Source organism: Podarcis cretensis (assembly GCF_951804945.1).
Source record: "Podarcis cretensis genome assembly, chromosome: 4".
NCBI lineage: Eukaryota > Metazoa > Chordata > Lepidosauria > Squamata > Lacertidae > Podarcis > Podarcis cretensis.
Genome location: NC_137173.1, coordinates 4355347 through 4378219, shown reverse-complemented (window position 1 = coordinate 4378219; position 22873 = coordinate 4355347). Strand labels below are relative to the sequence as shown.

The following is a 22873-nucleotide window of genomic DNA, read 5'->3' as shown; positions in this document are numbered from 1 at the left end:
GGTGCCACGTCAGGGAAGAAGACGTTTGCTGAGATGGATGTTTGAATTTGTGGCGCTCTGCCATGGAAGCAACGAATAACCATGAAGGGGGAAACAGGAGAACTCAATGGAGGCAATGGGGTTTGGGGCAACAGCACTCTGCTCCTATTGTTTCCTGTGATGTGTGTGTACATGTAACCTGCAAGAAGTTTTGTTTTTTTCCAAAACGCTAGTATCGTTTTGCTTTCGGAATCTATCCTTCCATGGACTGAGATAAGGGAAGTGTGGACTTTATAGTCAGCCAGGAGCCTTTTAGAAGTTTTGGACTACAAACTCCATCATTCAGCGCTGCCATACTGTGGATGATGGGAATTGTAGTCAAAAATACCTGTAATTTGGTTCAATAGTTTGCAGCTTTTATTTCACCCCGCCACTCCCCATTACTCTTTTCCATGGGGACTTTTCTCTTTTTTTTCAGCGCTGACACTACATGCAGCAAAATACTTGATAGGAAGTTGAGGTGGGGGAGAAACATCTGGAAGACACCAGGCCAGGGGGGAAGGCTGCTTTAGTCATACCTGACCAACTACAACAAAAAAGGCATTCCCAGTGTCTGTTGTGGGCATTTCTGGCAAAACAACTCCGGTTCAAGTAAGAGAGACACAAAGGAAGTCAGGGACCCTGCGAGAGCACTTTGTATTTTTCTAAGATTAATAAACTAGAATAATTTATTTGACAAAAACACAGAAAACGTCACGGATACAGTGGAGGAAGCAAGGTGTTTTCCTACCCCCCCCCCTTAAAGAACAGTACAAAGGAACCACGTTACAAAACGGACCGCCTGGTTTGCTTAGCTAGAGTTTGCAAAGGGCTCCTTCGCCCGGGATGCCTTCAGCCTTCCTCCCCCTCTCTCCCAGGGAAAGGGGCGGCCGTAACTGTGCTCTGCTTGCCTCTCAAACCCCCCAAATGCACACTTATTAGCAGGGGCCTCCAAGACCCAAAACGGTTCTAGCAAATGTGGAAGCTGCAAAAAGTCAACACAGCAACGTGAAACACAAATCGCGGGTGGGACCGAACACAAAACCTGGGCAGGTGCAGTTGTCGCTGCTGCTGCTTTTGTAGAAAGCTTGGGAAGGGGAACTGTGGAGCCATCTAGTCCAACCCCCTTGCTATGCAGGAATATTTATTGGGGGTATTTAATAGAGTGCTTTTTGCGAGAAGAAAAGAAAGCCATTGGAAAGCGGTTTTGTGAAAACTCTTCCTCCACTTTCTTGAGATGGCCTCTCTTGCCTAAGACTGACCCTAAAGGGAATTCCATCAACCGGCAGCTTGGTTCGATTTCACTCCACACTTCAGTGGCACGATTCTGCCCATCAAACTGTTTCTAAAAGCACAGAAATAGGAAGGACCTGATTTTTTTCCTCTTGGTCAGAGGGCAACCTCACTAGGTTGTTCGCTGGAGGAAGACAGTTTGAGCATACTGCATTCTACATGTTACTACGTGTTTTGTGCTTAATATACATACTTGGCCAATTGTTTCTACCGATTTCTCATACTCTAATAATAGTAACTACGACTGCAGTGGTAATATCTGTCCTGCGTGCAAAACTGAAATCTAGCCCTTGTAAATGGAACGAGCTTTTCCATGAAGCTTTTCCAGGTAGCTGATTTCTGCAGGTGTTCGAGGCACACAGATGCTGCTTTGGTGCAGCTGAGCCAAAACATCTTGGAAGACATTTTTTGCGAAGAAGATCTATTCCGCTTTCCCCTTTTCCTCAGCTCCTTGGGGAAAGAAGGCTGCTTCGCAGAACGGTCTCCAAATCTTCCCTAGCATAGCAGGGTTGGGCTAGATGGCTTTTGGGGGGCCTTTCCAACTCTGCAATGCTATGATTCATCCCCTGGAGAAATTCAGGGAACTGGTCCCCAGTCCTCTGCTGACAAATGGCAGCGGAAGAGGCTCTACGTGCCAGATTAGTAAAAGCACATCATTCTTTGGGATAGACAAAAATCTTGCCTGCCATCCTTTCGTTGACAGCAGACCTCCTTCCTGACGCTTCTGGGTCATTTGGAGAAAGCCTTGCTGCTCCCCCTCTTCCTTTTTTTATTTTTTAAAGTATTTTCCAGTACAGTGGTACCTCTGGATACGAACGGGATCTGTTCCGGAGCCCCATTCACACCCTGAAGTAAATGTAAGATGTGTGTGCATGGGTTGTGTTTCGCCGCTTCCGTCATGTGTGTGACGTCATTTTGAGCGTCTGCGCATGCGGCGAAACCTGAAAGTAACGCTCTCCGTTACTTCCAGGTCGCCACGGAGCGCAACCCGAAAATACTCACCCCGAAACTACTTCAACCTGAGGTATAACTGTATTCAATACACACAGCATACTTTTCCATCACGTAATATTTACATACTTCCCAACCCAAGACTCCCAAAAGGCATTCTAGAATTAACTTGTTTTGCTGCATATCAAATAATTTATCCACCCTATTTTTTCCTCTTTCATGTCTTCGCTCACTGTTGCTCATAAAGTTGCCCTAACTTGAAATTTTCGTGTAGTATCCCCTCACCTCTTGGCGAATAGAAGGGGAAGAAATGGAGGCAGTGAGAGATTTTACTTTCTTGGGCTCCATGATCACTGCAGATGGTGACAGCAGTCACGAAATTAAAAGACGCCTGTTTCTTGGGAGAAAAGTGATGACAAACCTAGACAACATCTTAAAAAGCAGAGACATCACCTTGCCAACAAAGGTCCGTATAGTTAAAGCTATGGTTTTCCCAGTAGTGATGTATGAAAGTGAGAGCTGGACAGTAAAGAAGGCTGATCGCCGAAGAATGGATGCTTTTGAATTCTGGTGCTGGAGGAGACTCTTGAGAGTCCCATGGACTGCGAGAAGATCAAACCTATCCATTCTGAAGGAAATCAGCCCTGAGTGCTCACTGGAAGGACAGATCCTGAAGCTGAGGCTCCAAGACTTTGGCCACCTCATGAGAAGAGAAGACTCCCTGGAAAAGACCCTGATGTTGGGAAAGATGGAGGGCACAAGGAGAAGGGGACGACAGAGGATGAGATGGTGGGACAGTGTTCTCGAAGCTACCAGCATGAGTCTGACCAAACTGCAGGAGGCAGTGGAAGACAGGAGGGCCTGGCGTGCTCTGGTCCAGGGGGTCACGAAGAGTCGGACATGACTAAACGACTAAACAACAAATCTTTTTAAATGCCCCCCTGAAGCTTTCCCACTTGCTCCTTATCTACCTGCCGCCTTGGTTCCTTATTTTGGGCTGTCGTTTGCTAGTTCTGCAAATTCTATCAGCTCATGCAGCCATTGTTCATTTCCTGCAATTCCTCTTTCTTCCCAGTTCTAGCATCAACCAGCTGCTCCTCTTCTCCCATAGGGCAAAAAGGGCTGTAGCAAAAGAGCCTAACTCCTTTGCATGCAAGTGTTCCCAAGGCTCCATCCCCTAAGGCCTCTCCCACCAAGAAAGGGCCAGGCTCTGGGATCCTTTGCCCAAGTCCCTGAGAGACCAGCTGGACAAATATCACACCGGAGAGAAGTCTTATGTCCCTGTATCTTTAATGGTTTTGAATTATGGTGCCGGAGGAGTCTCTTGAAAATCCCATGGACTGCAAGAAGATCAAACCTATCCATTGTGAAGGAAATCAGCCTTGAGTGCTCACTGGAAGGACAGATCCTGAAGCTGAGGCTCCAAGACTTTGGCCACCTCATGAGAAGAGAAGACTCCCTGGAAAAGACCCTGATGCTGGGAAAGATGGAGGGCACAAGGAGAAGGGGGCGACAGAGGATGAGATGGTTGGATAGTGTCTTCGAAGCTACTAGCATGAGTTTGACCAAAGTGCGGGAGGCAGTGGAAGACAGGAGTGCCTGGCGTGCTCTGGTCCAGGGGGTCATGAAGAGTCGGGCATGACTAAACGACTAAAGAACAACAATATTTAATGGGGAGGGGGGCCTCAGGCCGAATTTGGCCCATGACGCCTTCCCCCTTGGCCCATGAGGCTGTTTTGGCCAGACCACACCCACCTGACCCTACACCTGAAGCTGATTTATGGCATCAGGTGTGAGGCAGGTAAACGCACGGCGGGAGGGGATTCGCAGGTGAGAGAGAGAGGGGGACTCCAGCCAGTGCAGACAGTGCTGAGCTGGATGAACCAAGGCTGCTGTTACTAAATTTCATCTCCAGAGCCCACCTCTGCAGATTTATTATTAAATTTATTAGGTTTCACCTGTCGAGCTCAGGGAAGTTCACAGCATAAAAAGACAGTATTCCTGGCAGGAAATTTTGCCTGTGTGTGTGAGAGAGAGAGAGACAGCCTTTCTGTGATAATGGCACCAACCTCACAGGTGTCCTTCCGACCGCGCCAACCTGCAGAAACCGGCAATGCTACAGGTGCCTGTTCCACACTGGTAAGAAATCAACATTTTAATGTGATGGCTCCCATACACTTTGGAACTCCCTGCTCATTGATACCGTCCTATTTTCAGTGCCTGCCCAAACCATTCTTATTTATAGACAAGCCTGTCCGGACAGGTGGAACATCAATGCATGTTTTAGTATGTTCTCAGTTTATTACATACTTTCTCTTTCAAAATATCAAAGAGATCCTTTTACTGGTAATTTTATCACTTCGTTCTCTTTGTAAACGACTTTCAGGTTTGTTTGTTTGAACAATCAAGCTGTACATATTTTATGGAATTAATAAGATAACAAATGCGTAGTCCTTGCTCACTGAAATCACATTGTGTGAAGAAAGAGACCCCTCACGCTGGCCTGGCGATGGAAACATGAGTGGCGGGTTTTGCTCTCCAGTCCAGATTGGCTTCTCGGAGCCGAATGTAGCAAATCACGGCATTCGAACCCAGGGCAGGAACTCCCGGGAGCTGCAGCCGCCCCAAAGCACAACCTTTTCAGGGGCTGGAATCGGAGCAACTTCACCGAACATCTTTTGCACGTTACGATATGATACGATACGATATCTTTATTGTTTCCTTCCAGCTCTGCGATTCTATGAAGCTAAAGCGTCTAGAACATGCAATACGGGTTTGGAAGGGAGAATTCTCCAATTCTGCAAAACCGGACTGCTGCCTTTGTTCACCCCTCATCTCAATTCCATCAACTTGTGCATCTTTTTCTATCTTGTTCCATTTATCTAGAGATGATGGGGAATGAGCCTGCCGATAAACTCCCTCACTGAGTCATAGCCCCTCCTTGGACCTGGGACAGCTCAGTGGGTGGAGCATGAGACTCTTGAACTCAGGGCCCCACATTGGGTAAAGGATTCCTGCATTGCGGGGGGGGGGGTTGGACTAGATGACCCACAGGGACCCTTCCAACTCTTCTAATATTCTAAGCATCTCAAAAAGGCCCTTGGGGCAAGAGATGAAAAACCTGGGAAGACAGTACAGCACTCGACTGGATCTGACCCAAAGACCACGGCAGCCAGCTCTAGGCGTGACGCCTCCTGGCTTAACAGCCGACAGGCCTCCAAAATCACCTTGGGAACTGTCAGGGCGAGAGGCGCCCATTGCCACATCTTGTGGCAGGGGGTTCCGCAGGTGAACGGAGCGAGGTGCGAAGCAGCAGGGCCTGGAGCCAGTAGGGTGGGGACACTGGGATGGAGCCCCCAGCAGAAAGCAGAGCACAGTTACCAAGCAAGGCCGCTGCTCCTTCCTGGGCAAACGACGACAACGACAGAAAACACACACACACAGCCCCCCCTCCAGCGTGGCTCACAGGGGGGTGGGCATTCGCCCTCCTTGGAGGCCGCCAGAAAAATCTGTGGCTCACAGAGCGGGTGGGAAAAGAACCCAAGGCTCTCGCAAGCTCCCCGACTCACCCCACAGGTTCCTGGTCAGTGTTTTAAAAAACAAAGGAACTCGACCCCCACCCCAAACCCGGAAAAAAGAAAGAAACCTTTATACAAAAGATAAGAAGCTAGTGCTCAGGTGTCAGGACTTGGAAACGGAGAGAGAGACCCACTGGGAGGAGAACCAGTTTATCTGTCGTTCAGCTGCGGGGAGCTCATCCCGTCGTCGTCGTCCTCCTTCTCGTCTTTCACCCCCTTCAGCCTCTGGCGGGCAAAGTCCTCAAAAACGATGTCGTCATCACTAGCGGAAGAGAGAAAGTGAGAGAGAAAATGGGCGAAGAGCCGCAAAAGATGGGGACGTGGGGCTAGGACTAGGCAGGTACCTCTGGGGCAGTTGCAGAAGCGCAGAAATGTAGAGGTGGAAGCGATACCCGGGCGAGATCACTAGGCAAGAAGTGAAAATGGGCAGAGGGGCCCCCTCTTGGTTGTTCCACTGCACTCAGAAGAGGGGAGAATGGCAGCCCGGGAAAGGGCCTTCTCTGGGGGTGGCCCCTAATATTAATTTATTTTCTCCGTTGCATTCTCTTTCATTCCGTGCTTTTGGCTTTAAACAATTCACAAGTTGCCGGGCACTTGTTGACATTTCTACACCGCGTTAGAGACATATTTTGTAGAAATCGACGTAAACGTGCAGTAAAAATAACGATAATCATGATGAATTGCAAGCAAGTCATGGGCAACAACAGATTTCCTCCAAAAAAGGCTAAATCCAGATGAACTGGGGGAAATACGGGCGTTTTGATGACAACAATATATTGTGGGCACTGCAGACCCCTGAATGCAGGAGGAGTCCCCATCCCATAATAACCCCCATCTGGAGGCACCCAGGCAGAGACTGGGAAACATAATATTAAATTGTGGTCTTCCTCTCCTCCTTTCCCATTGAGAAACTTTCTTTGTTTCCTTATGAAACTTTTAGCAAACTTTTGTACACCCTGATAATAATTTGTCTCGGCTGCTCTATGATGTCTCCTGAATTGGGGGGAGGAGAGATTATTTGCCCCAACCCCCAAATTTCTGTCCTACCAGAAACCTGAGCAAGCAAAGTCAAGCTGCAAGATCTAACCGATGCTTCGCCTCTGCTCAAACAGGTGCTGCATGTTTTCGGTTTGTTTCCGAAACCTGCAAAGCCTGTTGGATCAAAGGTGAAAAATCAGGGGCGAAAGCGACAATGGTGCATGGCCTGTGGCCCCGGGCGCAGAGCTTCCCTCAGGCCACTTTCTGCTCAGAAGCAGCAAGCCTGGGCACAGCCCAAGAATTGTAGCAGTGGAAGGGACCTCTCCAGGTCATCTAGCCCAACCCGATTGCAGTGCAGGAATCGCCCTGCCCAAGGGAAGACAGAAGCAACCGCTGAGCAAAGGCAGAGATTAGGAGAGCTCTTACTGTGTTTTTCCTGCTCCGTGGGACATGCAGAAGAGGCGATGGTTGGGAACATGCAAAGGAAGGGAGGGGGGAAAGAGAAGAAAAAAATGCAGATTTCGTGTTACATGCAAGAACGTTAGAAAGAGGCTGCCGCAGACCTTTCCATGAAGAATGGCAAGTTAGTCGGTTAGCGAGTGGCATGCGGAGGAAGTGAGGTGACTCCCTATCGAGCTACATGCAGATGATGGAGAGACATGCAAAGGATGCAGGATTCCCCATGTGGACGTCCCCCCCCCCATCGTCCTCCCCCCACAGTGAGTCCGGCTTACTTCGTATCAAGCTCTATGAGATTTGTGTCAATCGGAGCTTCATTTTCTGGAACTGAACAAACGGAATCGGGGCAAACGGTTAGTTTTATCGAGCGCCGGAAGTCAGCCATTATTTCCCCAACATCATCATCATTATTATTATTATTATTATTATTATTATTATTATTAAGAATTTATATACCGCCCTATACTCGAAGGTCTCAGGGCGGTTCACATAAAACGATCACAGTACAGACGCTTCAGGTTTTTTTTGGGTTACGGACTTGCCAAAACCCAAAGTACCGGAACGGGTTACTTCTGGGTTTCGGCAGCCTCGCATGCACAGAAGTGCCAAATTGCAACCCACACGTGCACAGACACGGCGCTGCGGGTTGTGAACACTGCGGGTTGCGAATGTGCCTCCTGCACAGATCACATTCACAACCCAAGCGTCCACTGTTTGCCATATTTTCCTGTGTATAGCACCCCCTCATGAATTTTTGGGGACCGCAACAAATAAATTTTTAGAGGAGAAATTGCCCAGAGTTATTGAGCTTTTTTGGGGGGGGAGGGTACCAGCCCCATCATTCCTAACCACTGGTCCTGCTAGCTAGGAATGATGGGAGTTGTAGTCCAACAATAGATGGAGTCCCAAGCCTGTGAAACTGGCTCGTTCTACCGTTTGGAAGAACTCAGTCCTTTGGTATGGCAGGACCTAAACGTTGGAACTTCCTGCCGGTTGACATTGGGAAGGGTGCTCTGGGGCACAGGTCCCATCGATGCACAAGCTCCGTCCTAACAACCACGCTGCTGTGGAACAAGTTCAGGCTTCCAGCTGAAACTGGGTCCTTCCAAAGCGAGATGCTCCCAACTGTGGGATGTAATCCGCTGGGAGCAGTCAAGTACGACATTCGTTGTTTTCCTAGAGTGGACATGCAAGGGAATGTTGGTCCAGCCAGTCGAAACTTCCTGTTCCTCTTGGGCTTGAGCATCCCCTTCCCCTGCATGTGACTAGAGGTGGGCGTGACCTTACCTGTCCAGGTAACAGAAGGACGGGTCACCCAGCACTCTCTCCCTTTTTCACTTCAATCTTCGTTTGACCAGCTTCTAGCTAGGACTGCTCTGCCAGATCTCAGCTAGCAGAAGCACTGGGATTATTCCCCATATGGGGTAGATCTACAGGTACATATTTGTAACTAAGTCTGCCTTCAGGAATCCAACTGTGAACTGATGTAAACTTCTTTTATTGACTTTAAATAAGATTGTCGTGTTTTTATTCTTTTAAGAGGGATTAAAGGGAAAGCAAGGGACGCAGGTGGCGCTGTGGGTTAAAGCCTCAGCGCCTAGGACTTACCGATCGAAAGGTCGGCGGTTCGAATCCCTGCGGCGGGGTGCGCTCCCGCTGCTTGGTCCCAGCGCCTGCCAACCTAGCAGTTCGAAAGCACCTCCGGGTGCAAGTAGATAAATAGGGACCGCTTACCAGCGGGAAGGTAAACGGCGTTTCCGTGTGCGGCTCTGGCTCGCCAGAGCAGCGATGTCACGCTGGCCACGTGACCCGGAAGTGTCTCCGGACAGCGCTGGCCCCTGGCCTCTTAAGTGAGATGGGCGCACAACCCCAGAGTCTGTCAAGACTGGCCCGTACGGGCAGGGGTACCTTTACCTTTAAAGGGAAAGCCACTCCGCCCTTCGGAGGAGATGGAGTTGTGGGCTTCACGGCCCCAGCCCCCGCACGATTGAGGGGATTCCCGGCCACATCACCTCCTAGCCAGCCAATCAGCTGGCTGTGGGGGTGTAGCCTGCCTTGTTTAAAGCAGGACATGGCCGGGGATCTCCCTCTTTGCCACCTGCCAGCTGTTCCTGCTTTTCCCACCCTCCCTCCCTATAAGGTTCTCGTTCTTAGACTTTGCTATGGAACCTTGGTTGGTCGCCATTGAGGGGCCGGGTAGGAATTTTTTCACATGGCAAATAGGCACCAGCCACTTGGTCTTTGCCTAAAAAGGTAAAGGTACCCCTGCCCGTACGGGCCAGTCGTGTCCGACTCTAGGGTTCTGCTCCCATCTCACTTAAGAGGCCGGGGGGCAGCGCTGTCCGAGGACACTTCCGGGTCACGTGGCCAGTGTGACGAAGCTGCTCTGGCGAGCCTGCACCAGCGCAGCACACGGAAACGCCGTTTACCTTCCCGCTATAAAGCGGTACCTATTTATCTACTTGCACTTAAGGGTGCTTTCGAACTGCTAGGTGGGCAGGAGCTGGGACCAAAAGACGGGAGCTCACCCCGCCGTGGGGATTCGAACCGCCGACCATGCGATTGGCAAGCCCTAGGCGCTGAGGTTTTACCCAGAGCGCCACCCGCGTCCCTAGTATGGTCTTTGCCTACCTCATAGCAAATCATCACTTTCTTGGTACTGGCGGCTAGGCATTGGTATAGTTCTGTAGATGGAAGAGGGGAGGTAGCGCCATCACCTGCCCCACATATTGAAGAGTAGTCCATTAAAGGATTCTGGGGGGCGTGGCCCTGTCCGAAGCATAGGGAGGTGAGGGCCTAAGGCATGCCCCCTAGCGGTGCCCCCGGGGGAGTTCCTAGTTGATGTGCATCAGCAGGACTCCCCCTACTGGTGGTTAACCCTTCCTGGACTTCAAGCGGACGTGCTGAAGCCAGATATAGTTGGTTAGGACCAATGCCTAAGCCAATACCGCTCATCACCTGTAACCAAGAAAGTTGTGGCCTTAATTAGCCCATTAACCTTAATAATTGTGTCATATGTTATTATTTCCATGGGGGGTGGGGGGTGGGAACTTGCCATGCAACTTACCAGGAATGCACAATTCAATCTGAGACAGACTGAATTGTACAATAGTGAGAGGCCCACACGAGCCTGCAACCAGCTATCTGCTGTGCATGTAAAAAGGGGGAATGTAAAACACTGCTGAGTTATAGAACTTGCTAGCGCCAGTTAGGAAGGATATTAATAAACAATCTATCCTCTCCTGCCACCCTGAACATTCCCACACCAACGAGACCCCCACCAAGCAGAGCCCCCTTGCGGAGTGGGGCAGACACTCAACTCACCGTCCCGTTGCAGAGGTTCCTCCTTGGGTTTGGGGTGCATGAGGGTGAATGGCAGCTCCACCGCCACGTCACTGGAAAGAGAGACAAGAGAGTGAGCAGCCCCAAGGAGCGCCCCAAAACAGTCCGAGTTAGTTTGCTCAGGCTCTAGCAAGGCCTTCTGCAGCCTGCAGCACCCCCCAGATGTTTGGGACCACGACTGAATGGCCGTGAGGGGCTTGAACAAGGAGGAGGGGAGCTGCTTTGCTGGGATTGGGGGGGGGGGAGTTGCAGTTCCAAAAGTCAATACAGTGGTACCCTGGTTCTCAAAACGCCTTGGTACTCAAACAAATTGGAACCCAAACACTGCAAAACCCAGAAGTTAAGTGTTCCGGTTTGCAAACCTTTTTCGGAATCCGAACGTGCTCCGTTTTGAGTGTTACGCTGAGGTCTGCCTGTTTTTGCTATTTATTTTGCGTTTTTGCGGCTTTTTTTGTTTCGTCTTTGTGACTGTGTGGAACCCAGTTCAGCTACTGATTGATTGATTGATTGATTGATTGTGTGACTGCAGTACATGGTTGATTGCTTTTGTTTTATGGATCAATGGTCTCGTTAGATAGTAAAATCCATGTTATATTGCTGTTTTAGGGGTTGTTTTTAAAAGTCTGGAATGGATTAATCCGTTTTGCATTACTTTATATGGGGAAGCGCGCCTTGGTTTTGGAGCAATTTGGTTTTGGAACGGATTAAGTTTGAGAACCAAGGTACCACTGTAACTTGATTGTTTGGTATGGCGGCACCTGCACTTTGGAACTCCCTGCCTGTTGACGTGAGGAAGGCATTTTCGCGGTGCCCTTTTCAGCTTTTGTTTGGACAAGCCAACCCAGATGTCTAGAACATTGAGAGTGAATTAGTCTATTGCTAACTTTTTGAAAGTCTTAAACTATTGCTGTCATTTTTTTCTTTTAGATGACTTTTCTCATTGCGTTGCGTGAAGAAGTACTTTCTTTTATCCACCCTGAACCACAGAATCATAGAATTGTAGAGTTGTAAGGGGTCCCCAATGCCCTTCCAGCAGATGTCAAAGCGATAAACAACTACCTGACATTCAGAAGACATCTTAAGGCAGCCCAGTTCAGGGAAGTTTTTAACGTGTGATATTTTACTGTATTTTTGGTTTCTGTGGAATAATAATAATAATAATAATTTATTATTTGTACCCCGCCCAGCCAGATGGGCGGGGTATAAATAATAAATTATTATTATTATTATTATTATTATTATTATTATTATTATTATTATCTATTCCAACCCCCTGCAACGCAGGAATATGCAGCTGTCCCATGCAGGGATCGAACCTGCAACCCAGGCAATATCAGCACCACGCTCTAATCATCTGAGCTAAGCCTGTCCAGACACATGGACAACACAGGCTTTTCATTTCTTTTTAGCTAGAGTTGATTTTTGAAATCGCCTTCCGAATGCTTTTAAACACCGGTTTGTAACTGTGTGCGGGGTTGTAATCCACGATTTAATTGTTTTACGCTGTGCTTTTGCCTTGAAGTCTTCTTACGGTCGAGGGATATATAAAAGTTGTTAATAAATAAATGGTGCCCATCATGCAACTGGTCCCGTCCAACTCTACAACTTCCATGATTCTGCAAATTCAGTCCCAATGGAGTACAAGTGTAAAGTTATTGCCCAGGACAGGAAAATAATGGGCCGGCTGTTCTCTGCCAGCAGGAGGCGGCATTGAGCTAAATCTCTCTTGCTGCATAGATCTGAGATCAAGATGCCCCCAGCTGATCAGAGGGAGCTGCTTTTGGGGATACATCTTCTTGGGACTTGAGCCCTTAACTCGCTGCAGCATCTCAGTTTTATGCTGCCTGCTGTCGTCAATGAATCAGGGTGGCTGAGAGAGGATACTGAGCCCCTGGAACAGGAGGAACCTCTCAAAAGCGAAATCTGCTGGAGACAGCGAGGAAAAGCAAGAGGTTTGGAGCGTTTGCACCCGGAACGCCTCTGGGTGGGAGGACAAGACGTGGAAACTCATGGGCGTCCAATGAAGCTGAAGGCTGGAAGATTTGGGACGGATAAATGAAAAAAGCACTTCTGCTCACAGATGATCTGCGGAACTCCCTGCCACAGGAAGCACAGTGGTGGCTGCCAAACTAGATGGCTTTAAAAGAGGACTAGACCATTTCATGGAGGGGGGCTATCGATGGCTACTAACTAGGATGGCCAGGCTCTTCTTCACAGCTGGAGGAAGCAATGCTTCTGAATACCATTTGCTGGAAACTGCAGGAGGGGAGTTTGATCCTGGGTTTGAATCTCGCTTACGGGTTTCCCTATGGAGCATCTGGCTGGCCCCCAGGAGAGCAGGATGGGCCACAGGTGAGCCCTTTTTGTGTCCTCCTGTTCTTCATTTGGCCATCCAGAAAGAGCTCCATGAATTTGCCTGTTCCCCTTTATGTATCTAGAGAGAGTTGTGCTGGATCAGACCCAGACCCCGTCTTGTTGCCAATGGTGGATAACCATATTATTATTATTATTATTATTATTATTATTGAAGTTTTATTCGAGTTCGGGATTTTTACATACATTATATTAAGGTAAAGGTAAAGGTACCCCTGCCCGTACGGGCCAGTCTTGACAGACTCTGGGGTTGTGCGCCCATCTCACTTAACAGGCCAGGGGCCAGCGCTGCCCGGAGACACTTCCGGGTCACGTGGCCAGCGTGACATCGCTGCTCTGGCGAGCCAGAGCCGCACACGGAAACGCCGTTTACCTTCCCGCTGGTAAGCGGTCCCTATTTATCTACTTGCACCCGGAGGTGCTTTCGAACTGCTAGGTTGGCAGGCGCTGGGACCGAGCAGCGGGAGCGCACCCCGCCGCAGGGATTCGAACCGCCGACCTTTCGATCGGCAAGTCCTAGGCGCTGAGGCTTTAACCCACATTATATTATCTCCTTCCAATTTTAACTTTCTATTACTGTTATTAATACCCCACCCATCTGGCCATGTTGCCCCATCCATTCTGGGGTGCTTCCAACACATAAATCTTTCTGGGAAGGCCACAAAAGGCCTTGGTTGGGGATGGAAGGGAATTTAAAACCGATTACAAGAAAGGAGATTCTCACTGAACCTTAGGAATAACTTTCTGGTGGGGAGGGCTGTTCGACCACGGAATGGACTCCCTTGGAAGATAGGGGGGGGTCTCCTTCCCTGGAGGGTTTTTTTCCCAAAGGGGGCCTGGGTGGCCATCTGCCCTGGATGCTTTAGTTGTGATTCCTCCACTGCAGGGGGTGGACTAGATGGCCACTGGAGGTCCCTTCCAACTCTATGATTCCAAGAGCTACAGGATAGCATTACGAGCTACCATATGGCGACGGCACAGCTGCAGGATTTGTGGAGATACCTCCAGCAGAGCCACGCGGTGAGAGGTTTTTTCAGACGGCGCAACCGACTCTCCTGAGAGGAGGTGAAATCTCCTTCCATGGAGCTTTCTAAGTGCTCAGATGGCCACCTGCCATGTAGGGGCTCCCAGATTCGTCCACCGAAGAGGGTTGGACTAGAGCAGGGGTCGGCAAACTAAGGCCCGTGGGCTGGATCAGGCCCAATGGCCTTCAGGATCCACCCCGTGGACTGTCCGTTCAGCAGAGTTCAGAGCTGGACATCAGAATTGGGCAAATTATTGATTATACAAAGCTTCACAGCTTGCTCTCCGCTTGGTAAAGTCTGGCACCGTGATTCATTTAAGGACTTTCAGAGACTTCGGTTTGTTAGTTTTGATGTTTTGATTTATTCCACAGAGTTTTTCAGATTGTTATTGCTTCTGATGTCGCTGACTCATATTTTGCAACATGGAGGAGGAAGGAGGCTGGGCTGAGCTGGCTGAGCACCAATTTTAAGCAGCCCCTCTCCTATCCAGCCCTTTCACGCCAATCATCTTCCCTCCTCATCCGCCACCGCCGCCCTGGTGCTCCTGTGGGCCAGAGAGCAGAGCGGACGCGCTTGCTCTGCCTACTCACGAGAAGCAGCAGCGACGGTGGCAGCCCCTGGGAAGGTAAGTGCAGAAGCTGGGGCTGACTACTTGCCCCTGTCGCCTCTTCTTCCAGCTCCCCGCCAGCCCGCCACAAGTGGACCAGCCCACGGCTAAAAAATTTTGCCGACCCCTGGACTAAAAAGGTAAAGGTAAAGGTACCCCTGCCCGTACGGGCCAGTCTTGACAGACTCTGGGGTTGTGCGCCCATCTCACTTAAGAGGCCAGGGGCCAGCGCTGTCCGGAGACACTTCCGGGTCACGTGGCCAGCGTGACATCGCTGCTCTGGCGAGCCAGAGCCGCACACGGAAACGGCGTTTACCTTCCCGCTGGTAAGCGGTCCCTATTTATCTACTTGCACCCGGAGGTGCTTTCGAACTGCTAGGTTGGCAGGCGCTGGGACCGAGCAGCGGGAGCGCACCCCGCCGCAGGGATTCGAACCGCCGACCTTTCGATCGGCAAGCCCTAGGCGCTGAGGCTTTAACCCACAGCGCCACCTGCGTCCCTTAGGACCCCTGGACTAGAGAACCAGTATTTGGAGGGGCACCGGGTGGGGTGTTGAGGCTGGTCTGATGTGGCAGCTTGGAGGGGTCCAAGTGCAAAACGAAAACTTCTGATGGAGGAAGAGAAATGACGGAGATGGCAAAATAAAAAGGAAAAAAAGATGTCGAGCGGAAGATGAGAAAAGTGTGGGGGGGGGGTTTCCCCAAGCATGCTGGGTTGGGGTGGGGGCCACGGTCAGCCGCAGCAGGCGGAGTCTGAGGGCGTTACCTGGAGGCAAGGTCTCCCAGCAGGCTGGTGTTATCAAAGGAGATGGAGAGAATTGGTTAGAGGTTGCGACAATCACAGCGGTACAGTCAAGGGGACTGGGATTTGCGTGCAAGCTCGACAACCCCACACCGTTTCGGAGCCTCCGGTTTGCGGAGCCTCGTGGCGCAGATCTCCTGGTGCCGCCAGCAAGACAGAGGGCATCACTGGGGGTGGCGTGGGGCATGACGCAAGGGGGCGGGGCTATCCAACTGGCTTGGTGGCTCATCGGCACATGGGAGCATGCGGAATTGCTGGGTCGGAATTCCCACCACGCAGCCGTTGTTTAGATGCCCGCCCCTCAAGTTCAATGGGGCATCCTTAGGAGGCTGTCTCTAGGGTTGCTGCCAGTGATTGTGGACTCCAGGGAAGAGGGACCCGGAGGAGCGATTCGGAGCTCTCCCCAAATCCCTCAATGCGGAAAGAAGGCATTGTGGCACTTTGCAGAACTGAGCAGCACTCACCCGCCACGAGAGACCACCAGCTTCACTTTCACTTTGTAGGAGACAATGATGCCCAAGACCTCCTTGTTGGCGCCGTCTCTCAACCTGGAGGAGTGAGAGTGTGAAAAAGAGCATGGAGTCAAAGTGATCGTTTGTGGCTTAGGGCCCTCGTATTTACAGCACCGCCTCTCCTGGTCTGCCCCGCAGAGGACCTTAAGGTCCATGAATAACCATAGTTTAGAGGTCCCAGGCCCTAAGGAAGTCAGACTATCCTCCACCAGGGCCAGGGCCTTCTCAGTGATGGCTCCGACCTGGTGGAATTCTCTGCCCCATGAGACCAGGGCCCTGCAGGATTTAACCTCCTTCCATTGGGCCTGTAAGACAGAGCTATTCTGCGTGGCCTTTAATTTGAATTCAGCCTGATCTTTTATTTCCCTTCTCTTCCCCCCCTCCCCTTTTATGAAGACTGCCTGCTCTGAGACCCCACAGCTAATTCTCCCCGGTCTCCTCACTGGCCCAAGTAGGATCAATTCAGCCAGGTAGCTCTGGTGACTATCTAATGCTTATTAGATGGATTTCCCCCAAATTGATTTCTGAACTTTGAATTTTATTGTTATTCATGTTTTTATACTGTATTTTATGCTGCTTCTAGAATTAAGTGTTTTAAATTTGTTAGCTGCCCTGAACCCGGTTTTCTGAACTGGGAAGGGCAGGGTATAAATAAAAATTTATTATCATTATTGCCGTGTTCGAAACCCCTGTGTGAGCTTTGTACAACGTTCCTCCGGGGTGGTCTTTTCTAACGAGCGTTTCCCATTGCCAGATTACCAAATAGGCAGAGCAGGCAAGCGACCTGTGGACCCCACACCTTTTAGGGGCCCCACGACGACGGGTCAAAATAATATTGGATATGATCTTGAAAGAAAATTGCAATCAAGATGTTGGCCTGGGATTCGGACTCGGATGCTGAACCTGAGGGATCCCAGCTTGCGCAGGATTCCCCGCCTCCAGAACCAGCTGAGTCGGGGCTGGGGCTTGAGCCTGAAAGGTCCTCACCTGTGCTGGATCCTCAGGTGCAGGCACCAGCTGAGTCTGCTCTGGCTCCTGAGGTGATGGAGGACCCATTGCCTGCAGGTGCTCCACTCTCAGCCCCATCAGAGGAAGCTGAGGTTGCCTCTGGGTCTGGTAACCCTCTAGCCTCTCCTGAGCTGCAGAGGCTCAGGGCAGAGAGGCGGAGGGAACTGAGTTCCCGCAGGAGGAGTGCTCGCCTCCAGGCCAGGAGAGGTGAGTCACCAGAGGATCAGGGCCGCCCTATGCCTCGGGGCAGATAAAAGCCGGCCAGCCCCAGTCCCCAGTTGCGGGAGCAACATTGTTGGTTGCTAGTTCCTGCCTGAGCTCCTGACCCGCCCTGGCTCCATGCTTGCAAGCCTGTTCCTAACTTCACCCAACTCCCTGCCCTGCACCCAGATTCAGCTACTACGGACTGCCTCCACGTTGCACCTTTGACCACGGACCGGACTTGGACCTAGCCTCTCCGGTAACCCACAGGACCAGCACACAAGCTTTCTTAATTCAAGTTGCAATTGGGGAGAGGGTTATTGTGCTGGGACCCTGCTCATGGGTTTCCTGTAATGGGCATCTGGTGGGAAGAGGATGCTGGACTAGATGGGCCACCGGCCTGATCCTGCAGCCTCTCCTTCTTAACTGCTTAGCTCTGGGTGCTACATGAAAACAGAAAACACCAAACTCCACCCGCAGTATGCTCAGCAAGGGAACCCAGCTGCCTCCTCCTTCCCCAACTGCTGGTAGGTAGGGAAAAAACCTCACAGTGTGCTAGAGGCCAGGTTGGTGTCTTCATGCTTGAGCTTCCCGTCCAGGGCGAGGCCGCGCTTCTCCCGGTTGTTGGCGAGGAAGGGGGTCAACGTGTAGACTTTGCAGAAGGTGGAGCTGGGAGCCACCACGTCGCTGGAGACAGGGATAAAACCACAGATCGGTGAAAGACAGCAAGGCGCAAAGCAAAATGTATAAAGAGATTAATATAACTAGCAGTAGTTGTAAATGAATGCAGACGGACAACAAGAATTGTATAAACAGGAGGATTTATTTGTTTGTGGATATACAGTCATACCTCGAGTTGAATGTGCTTCAGGTTGAGCACTTTCGGGTTGCGCTCCGCGGCAACCTGGAAGTAATGGAGTGCATCACTTCCGGCTTTTGCCGCTCGCGCATGCGCAGATGCTCAAAATGACATCACACGCATGGGCGGAAGCAACAAAACCATCTTACGTTCCATTCAGGATGCGAACGGGGCTCCGGAACAGATCCCGTTCGCATCCCAAGGTACCACCGTACTATGGACAAATATGGAAAATGAATAACAATATACAAAATGGATGAAAATAATGCCATAAAATTATATGTGATATAAAAAACCAGAAGAAGGAAGGAGGGAAGTCAGCACTTAGGAGGAAGTATAAATGTAAAATGCAACACATTATGTGTATGTGGAATATGTAACCGGAAAACTAATAAAAATTATTGGGGGGGGGGGGGAGAGAGAGAAAGAAGTGTGGCAGGGTTCAGATTAAATAAGAAGAAAACTAAAATAATTACAAAAAATATGGCTCAAAGTATAATAGAAATAATGCAACAAAGAACAGAGATAGAGGTGGTGAAAAAAGTTAAATATCTAGGAATCTGGTTAACTCCCAAAAATATTGACTTGTTTCAGAACAACTATACACTGGTCTGGAATGGAATAAAGAAAGATTTAGAGGTGTGGGGAACAATGAAATTATCTTTTTGGGGTAGAATATCTACGATAAAAATGAGTGTCCTTCCAAAGATGTTATTTCTATTTCAAACTATCCCCATATTAAAGGGGGTAGCAATTTTCAGAGAGTGGCAAAGAGTGCTTTCAAGGTATATCTGGCAGGGCAAGAAGCCGAGAATTAAATTTAAGTTATTAACGGATGTAAAGGAAAGAGGAGGCTTCGCCCTGCCAGACTTGAAACTGTACTACAAAGCAGCATGTCTTTGCTGGTTGAGAGAATGGATAAAATTAGAGAATAAAGAATTATTAGACTTAGAAGGATTTGATAACAGATTTGGATGGCACGCGTATCTATGGCGTGAAAAGAAGAAAATCCATAAAGGCTTTGGAAACCACATATTCCGGAGTTCATCAATTGAAATATGGGATAGGTATAAAAACCTATTAGAACCAAAAGTTCCACACTGGTTGTCTCCATTAGAGGTTATGAGTGTAAAGAAAATAAATATGAGAGGTAATTGGATTATATACGGTGAATTGATAACCAAAGAAGGAGGAAAATGGAAATTAAAGCCATATGAACAAGTCAAAGAATATGTATATGATTGGTTGCACTATTTTCAGGTTAATGAAATGTTTAAAAAAGACATTAAAGAAAGTGGTTATGCAGAAAAAGATTCAAAGTTCCAGACAGACATGATAAATAATAATTGTAAAATTTTGTCAAAAATGTATAAAATATTGTTGGAATGGAATACCAAAGATGAAGAAGTTAAATCGGTAATGATACAATGGGCCAGAGATTTTGGTTATAATATTCAGTTTGAGGATGTGAAAAGAGAATTTAAGATTTACTGCTTGTACGGTACTTAAAGAAAATGTTATGAAAATGTTTTACAGATGGTATATTACACCGGTAAGATTAGCAAAAATGTATAAGACGTGTAATAAGTGTTGGAAATGTAAAGAAAAAGAAGGTACGTTTTATCACATGTGGTGGGAGAAATTGAAGGGCTTCTGGGAGATGATCTATAATGAAATGAAAAAGATGTTAAAATATACATTTGTAAAGAAACCAGAGACCTTTCTTTTAGGAATTACAGGGAATGAAATAAGAAGAAAAGACTGTAAACTCTTTCAATATGCAGTCACAGCAGCAAGAATTCTACTGGCCCAGAAATGGAAACAAGAGGAAATACCGACAATAGAAGAATGGAGACTGAAGTTGACTGATTATTCAGAACTGGACAGACTAACCGGAAAAATTAGATATCTTCGAGACCAAAAGTTCATCAAGGACTGGGGAAAATTTGTTGAATATCTGAAAAGAATATGTGATGTGCAAACAACACTGGCGGGATTTCAAGAAGCACTGTGAAAGTTGAGATATATTGTTAAAAAGAAACAGGAGTGGGAGGGAAGTTTAATGGCAATATAAACAGAGGAATGCGTAATTGAGAGGTAAATATGGATGATTGCCAGAGAAGCTGAAGGAAGTCCAAAAAGAACCAAATTTGTGGAAATTTTGATAAAATTGTATATTTGTGTTGGAAAATTAATAAAAATTATTTATAAAAAAAATGAAAGGGGTCTTACTTCAAGGGTTTTTCCTAAGGTTTTGTGTGTGTGGGGGGGGGGTTCTTTGGTACTTCTACAAACCTCAGAGCCCTGAAATCTTGTACCTGGATGTTGTTGTTTTGCCTACAGTGGTACCTCGCAAGACGAATGCCTCGTAAGACGAAAAACTCGCAAGATAAAAGAGTTTTTCGTTTTTTGAGTTGTTTCGCAAGACGAATTTCCCTATGGGCTTGCTTTGCAAGATGAAAACGTCTTGCAAGTTTGTTTCCTTTGTCTTGCAAGTTTGTTTCCTTTTTCTTAAAACCGTGCATTCAGGGGGTGCAGTTGCGACTTGACTTCGAGGAGCAACTTAGCACGCGGTGTGGTAGCCTTTTTTGAGGTTTTTGAAGACTTTGGTGATTTTTGAAGCTTTTCCAAAATCCGTGCTTCGCAAGACGAAAAAAATCACAAGACGAAAAAACTCGCAGAACGAATTAATTTCGTCTTGCGAGGTACCACTGTACATTAGTCCTGGCACTTGGAGACCTGAAATTTTATCAGTTTATACTAGCGCTGCAACGAAGTGTTGCAGTGTGCAGTGCTCCCTTTCAGGGCGGTTCTGCACTCAATCCTTCTTTCCCAGGGGATTCTGGGAATTGTGGCTCTGTGAGGAGAACAGAGGCCCTCCAACAACTCCCTGCGCCCCTAGCCAGCTATAGCCCTCGGGATTCATTGTGGGCAGACATGACGATTTAAAACAGTACAGTTATGCTTTCAATGCATGATGCAGATGCAGTCATATTGCACGTGAACTTTTCCCAAATTCCCAAGACTTCCCAAATTCCCAAGGTGGCATTACAAGATGGTGACAGCTGAGCACCCAAGTCCTTGTTAGGATATTTCCGTTCCACCTTAAAAGGGAGCAGGATGTTTGTGTCACAGCTTCCGTATTTCCTGTTCACAGGATGTTTCTGTTGTGTTTGTTTTCGTTTCTCTCTCTGTGCCTGAGACATTGAAGCAGGCAGTCATGTTTTCTTTGTTCTGACCAACGCTGAATAAAGTTTGTTTGACTGGCTGTGCAAGAAGCAGACGACAGTAAGCCTAAGTTCCTGTGAAGCAGAACTCAATGCTGTGTCATTTTCACTCATGGATTGTGAATGGTTGATGCAACTGTTTAAGGACATCAGAGTTTCTGTGAAATGTCCTATACAAGTGTATCAAGACAATAGATCCTGTTTGGCTTTGCTGAACTCAGAGAGTTGCAAGCAAAGAACCAATTACTTGCAGATTAAGCTACATCGTGCAAGAGAGTGTATTCAGAAAGGACTCATTCAGGTGTCCTACATGCCAGGAAATGAAATTCCTGCTGATCTGTTGTCTAAGGTTGTTAACAGAGAACAACTTAAGGTTTATGTACAGAGGTTGCAATTGGGTTGAACCACAGATACTACAGGTTACACAGAAAGAGGGAGGATGTTAGGATATTTCCGTTCTACCTTAAAAGGGAGCAGGATGTTTGTGTCACAGCCTGCGTATTTCCTGTTCACAGGATGTTTCTGTTGTGTCTTTGTTTTCGTTTCTCTCTCTGTGCCTGAGACATTGAAGCAGGCAGTCATGTTTTCTTTGTTCTGACCAACGCTGAATAAAGTTGTAAATAATGCTCTCCTGCGATCATCTTTCGCTATGTGAATTCTGCTGATAGAGCGTACATGAGCTCTGGAATGTGGCAAGCTATTTCTGGAGCTCGTGTCGCTAATTGAATGATACTGCGTTGTCTACGGGAGATCAATGGACGTCCGGAGGCGGCTTGGGGGCCATGATGGACTTTGTCTCCCTGGCAGTATCCCAACAGTCCTCACCTCAATTCATAACAAAATCAAAGCAAGCTTGGCTTCCTCACAGTCAACCCTCTGGTGACTTTTGCCTCTCAGGCTCCAGGCCAACCTTCCCCAACCTGGTGCCCTCGAGACACTGCTTAATCACAGCCCCTATCCTTCCTGGACATGTTGGCTGGGGCTTCTTCAGACTGTAAGCCCCTTGCGGGCAGAGTCCTGCCTGCTACACGGTGCCCACGTGGATGGAGAAAGCCAAACGACAATACTCACTCTGCTTCCTCCACTGCGACGGGGCATTTATACTGGGCTGTGTTGAAGAGGCAGATGTCTGCGTATTGGCGAACTGCAAATGAAAGGAAGGAGGGAAGGAAGGAAGGAAGGAAGGAAGGAAGGAAGGAAGGAAGGAAAGAAAGGAAGAAAGAAAGAAAGGGAGGGAGGGAGAGAGAGGACATTAGATCAGTGGTTTTGAATTTTATTGTGTTATTATCTTCCTTAGTGGGGTGTGCAAACCACTGTTCAGAATAATGCTTTTAATTATTATTATTATTATTATTATTATTATTACAGTGATACCTTTAGTTTTGAACTTAATTCGTTCCGGAGGTCCGTTCTTAACCTGAAACAGTTCTTAACTAGAGGTGTGCTTTCGCCGGCACACGATTTCCGTTCTCATCCTGGGGCAAAGTTCACAACTAGAGGTAACTCTTTCAGGTTGGCAGAGTTTGTAACCTGAAGCATTTGTAACCTGAGTCGTTTGTAACTCAAGGTACCACTGTATTATTATTATTATTATTAATAATAATAATAATAATAATACCCCGCCCATCTGGCTGGGTTTCC

The 22873-nt window shown here is 48.3% G+C and overlaps 1 protein-coding gene across 3 annotated transcripts in view; it reads right to left on the bottom strand.

The window, feature by feature from the left end:
- Positions 1-672: 672 nt before the first annotated feature.
- Positions 673-22873, bottom strand: part of ARRB1 (arrestin beta 1) — a 137926-nt gene continuing 115725 nt past the window's right edge. For 2 of the 3 annotated variants that reach the window (XM_079973935.1, XM_079973933.1), the window contains exons 10-16: positions 22304-22376; positions 17696-17833; positions 15890-15973; positions 15390-15413; positions 10602-10672; positions 7553-7604; positions 673-6102 (exon numbers count right to left, since the gene is read on the bottom strand). In XM_079973935.1, coding sequence (XP_079830061.1) covers positions 5991-6102; positions 7553-7604; positions 10602-10672; positions 15390-15413; positions 15890-15973; positions 17696-17833; positions 22304-22376 — 554 coding nt within the window. In that variant the 3' untranslated portion in view covers positions 673-5990. The remainder of the gene's footprint in view (positions 6103-7552; positions 7605-10601; positions 10673-15389; positions 15414-15889; positions 15974-17695; positions 17834-22303; positions 22377-22873) is intronic. The other variant, XM_079973934.1, reaches the window with a different exon arrangement.